The sequence below is a fragment of the Ceratina calcarata genome, unplaced genomic scaffold, assembly GCF_001652005.2.
Source record: "Ceratina calcarata isolate Rehan_Ccalc_2016 unplaced genomic scaffold, ASM165200v1 scaffold884, whole genome shotgun sequence".
NCBI lineage: Eukaryota > Metazoa > Arthropoda > Insecta > Hymenoptera > Apidae > Ceratina > Ceratina calcarata.
Genome location: NW_017180197.1, coordinates 2,437 through 6,554, shown reverse-complemented (window position 1 = coordinate 6,554; position 4,118 = coordinate 2,437). Strand labels below are relative to the sequence as shown.

The 4,118-nt window shown below is 40.0% G+C and overlaps 3 protein-coding genes across 3 annotated transcripts; 2 read left to right on the top strand and 1 right to left on the bottom strand.

Moving 5' to 3' along the window:
- Nucleotides 1–111: 111 nt before the first annotated feature.
- TpnCIIIb (troponin C type IIIb) lies at nucleotides 112–1,025 on the top strand (the record flags this gene model as incomplete). Its single annotated transcript, XM_026818815.1, has 2 exons — nucleotides 112–366; nucleotides 535–1,025. Coding segments are annotated over 2 exons (281 nt in total), but the record flags the coding sequence as incomplete, so codon positions are not given.
- LOC108631367 (putative serine/threonine-protein kinase clkA) lies at nucleotides 805–2,243 on the top strand (the record flags this gene model as incomplete). The annotated part of the gene is made up of 2 exons (XM_018035219.1): nucleotides 805–920; nucleotides 1,037–2,243. Coding segments are annotated over exons 1-2 (1,323 nt in total), but the record flags the coding sequence as incomplete, so codon positions are not given.
- Nucleotides 2,244–2,266: 23 nt separating this feature from the next.
- LOC108631366 (leucine-rich repeat transmembrane protein FLRT3) lies at nucleotides 2,267–4,117 on the bottom strand. The gene has a single exon (XM_018035218.2). The coding sequence runs from the start codon at nucleotides 4,115–4,117 to the stop codon at nucleotides 2,348–2,350; it is 1,770 nt and encodes a 589-aa protein (XP_017890707.1). The 3' UTR covers nucleotides 2,267–2,347.
- Between the last annotated feature and the right edge of the window lies 1 nt (nucleotide 4,118).

Sequence of the window (4,118 nt, the reverse complement as noted above, 5' to 3'; positions counted from 1 at the left end):
TTAATAATTATAATTTTTCTCTCTTTATTGATACAATAATTATCGATGGAAAATTATATACATATACATATTTATATATATAATAACGTTTTTAACGTGATTGGGTTTCAGAATCTGGAGAGATCAGCTTCCAAGACTTCTGTTCCCTGAGCTCGAGATTTATGGAGGAGGACACGGACACAGAAGCGATGCAACAAGAACTACGTGAAGCTTTTCGTTTATACGACAGGGAGGGAAACGGGTATATCACCACCGACGTGTTCAGAGACATTCTTCATGAACTGGACGACGCACTGTCCCCTGAAGAGCTGGACATGATCATCGATGAAGTGGACGCTGATGGCTCAGGCACTGTAGATTTCGAGGGTACGTATTATTAATATATAGAAACATTTTTTTTACATAGAATTATATATAATTGTTTACTGAGAACCTAACAAATTCATGCGTAAATACGTGACGGTTTCAATGAATCACGTCACCGTACAAGAGGAGCTAGAACACGGAAATATCGGATCCGATTCGCATTTGCAGAATTCATGGAGGTCATGACAGGCTAAATTATCAGCTTGGCACGGCGGCCGTCCCTCGCGAATCACGCAAGACGCACCCCGGTTGGTTCTAAACACACGTGGGGCCAGCGTTTCGAAGCCGGGAGATGTATGGCACTGTTGGCAATGCATGAAGTTAAAGGTTCGCAGGTGATGCCTGAGGTATAGCCGAGAAAGTATTTCTGACGGCTCGCTTTTGGACTCACAATCGGCTGAAATTTATTTCTATCCGATGACCGAGGGTTACTCAGCCATGGCTTCGGATTCGAACGTTTTCCGCAACTTCAATCTTTCCTCTATAATAAATAAAAAAGAGAACGTGGATGATTCGACTGATTTTCTCACTGATTTTTATCCACTCATAGTTTGGTTTTTTATTTAATCAAAAAATGTTATGGATTCTAGTTGTCAACTTCATGCCTGGCTCTGCCATCAGTGGACTACAGATTTTTATGCACAACTGAGATCATTTATTATTAANACAGCAGCAATAGTAACAACAATAACAGCAACTACAACAACGATAACTGCAACAACAGAAACAGGAACAACAATAGCAACAACTACAACAACGACAACAGTAACAACAACAGCAGTAACAACGACAACAATAACAACAACAGCAACGACAGCAGCAATAGTAACAACAATAACAGCAACTACAACAACGATAACTGCAACAACAGAAACAGGAACAACAATAGCAACAACTACAACAACGACAACAGTAACAACAACAGCAGTAACAACGACAACAATAACAACAACAGCAACGACAGCAGCAATAGTAACAACAATAACAGCAACTACAACAACGATAACTGCAACAACAGAAACAGGAACAACAATAGCAACAACTACAACAACGACAACAGTAACAACAACAGCAGTAACAACGACAACAATAACAACAACAGCAACGACAGCAGCAATAGTAACAACAATAACAGCAACTACAACAACGATAACTGCAACAACAGAAACAGGAACAACAATAGCAACAACTACAACAACGACAACAGTAACAACAACAGCAGTAACAACGACAACAATAACAACAACAGCAACGACAGCAGCAATAGTAACAACAATAACAGCAACTACAACAACGATAACTGCAACAACAGAAACAGGAACAACAATAGCAACAACTACAACAACGACAACAGTAACAACAACAGCAGTAACAACGACAACAATAACAACAACAGCAACGACAGCAGCAATAGTAACAACAATAACAGCAACTACAACAACGATAACTGCAACAACAGAAACAGGAACAACAATAGCAACAACTACAACAACGACAACAGTAACAACAACAGCAGTAACAACGACAACAATAACAACAACAGCAACGACAGCAGCAATAGTAACAACAATAACAGCAACTACAACAACGATAACTGCAACAACAGAAACAGGAACAACAATAGCAACAACTACAACAACGACAACAGTAACAACAACAGCAGTAACAACGACAACAATAACAACAACAGCAACGACAGCAGCAATAGTAACAACAATAACAGCAACTACAACAACGATAACTGCAACAACAGAAACAGGAACAACAATAGCAACAACTACAACAACGACAACAGTAACAACAACAGCAGCGACAACAACAGCAGTAACAACAGCAACAATAACAACAACAGCAACAGCAACGACAATAACAACAACAACAACAACAACAACAACAACAATAAGAATAATAACACTTTTATTTGGTATACAAATTTAACTGATTCAAATTGACATGACAATTACATTCAACACAATGTCCCTCAATTCGTATCTTGATAAACATTTTCCGTATCAACTGACAACGAAAGCGACGGGATGGTGTCCGTCGACGGAGGTGTCGGCGGAGATTCGAACATCTGCCTCTCCATCATCACCCTCCATGAATTCAACTGGGACCCAGTAGCCTCGACCTGAGACACATAGCTATTCTTATCACTCTGCAGGCTGACCCTTCTGACCCTCCTCGGTAGCGTCTCATCTACAGGCGGCAAAGGTGTGACGTATCCATCCTCCGATTTATTGTAAAACCTGTCGCAATCCAATTTCTGCTTATTGTCACTGACGTTGACGCCTTTTGGTAACACAATTGCCTTCACCTCCCTATGTTTCACCATCATTACTCGTTCGCTGCCACTGAGCAGCGTTGGGTGCCTCCGCACCATCAGGAACGTCATCAAACACCCCATGATGAACGTCAAAACGCAGCTCATGGTGAAGAACATGTACACCAGAAGCTTATCACTCGCCCTCATCCATGGCTTGTTTTCAGATTCGTCATCAAGATTATTAGCCGCGAACGCGGGTAGACAATTCAAAGGAGAGATGCTGGTCTTGTCTTCACCAAGTAGACAAATTGTGTACGCTTTCTTAGACTGCATATTGTGCAGCACATGAGAAGTCTTCACGATTTTCTCGCAGCCAGGCGAATCCCTAGTGTCATTGCTGAACCAGATCAACGTCCCAGATATGTTAGGCAAATTCAAGGTTATCATTGTTTCCGAGATGTTCTTTATGTAAAAATCTGGGAACGGTGAACGAACTTGTAGAGTATTGGACATCGGTTCTCTTGAATGATGATTAATCATTCTTTTTGTATTTGCACAGTTCACTGTAATTTCTTGAGGAGTAGTAGTTTCAGTAGTTGTACGTACTGTACTTTGTTCCCTACGTCTAGTAGTCGTAGTTGAATTTGATTGAGAACAAAAATCTGCTATTAGGAATGTTTTGTCCTTATTTTCTTGAGGAGTCTTGCAAAATGGAATCTGAGGGATTTTTATTGAACGAGAGATAATAATATCTTGGATCCATTTTAAACTACAGTCACAGTGCCATGGGTTGTCATGTATGGACAGGCTGAACTTACTGGAGCCAAGCACAGGGTCTGTCAATCCTTCTGGTAAGGAATTAATATTATTATTATCCAAGATAAATTGTGTTATGTGTATGAATGGTTTCAGGGTGTCAATTGACACCGTCTCCACCTTAGAATTGTCTATATAAACCGATTTCACTGCTGGTAATCCTTGAAATAGTTCAGCATTGACCTCAGGAATGCTGTTGTACCTTATTGATAATTCTACTAGATTTGGTAAGGTATCAGAGCCTGTTATATTCTGGAGAACTTTATTATCGTTGATCACTCCTTCTTCTAATTGAAGAGACGTTAAAGTGTCAGACACTTCTTGCAATGAATTTAATTCAGCAGACTTGATGGCAGTTTTCTGTTTGATTGTCAGACGTTCCAATGCTTTCAGATTGTGGAACATTTTCTTACGTAGGGAGATGAGGTAGTTGTTTGTTAATATGATTGTTGACGTGTCCACGAATGTGTCGGAGGTAAATGCATTATCTTCGATTTCACTTAGGGAACAGCTGTCCAGTGTTAATTCTCTGATTGACAGCTTGCTATCTAGCCAATTTGGCTTGAGTCTGCTGTCTGGGAATTTGCAATTGCTGAACGACAGCTTCACGGTTGTATAATAATTATTGCACTGTTCCTGTAGAAAATAAGTAACATAGTTTATATTCATT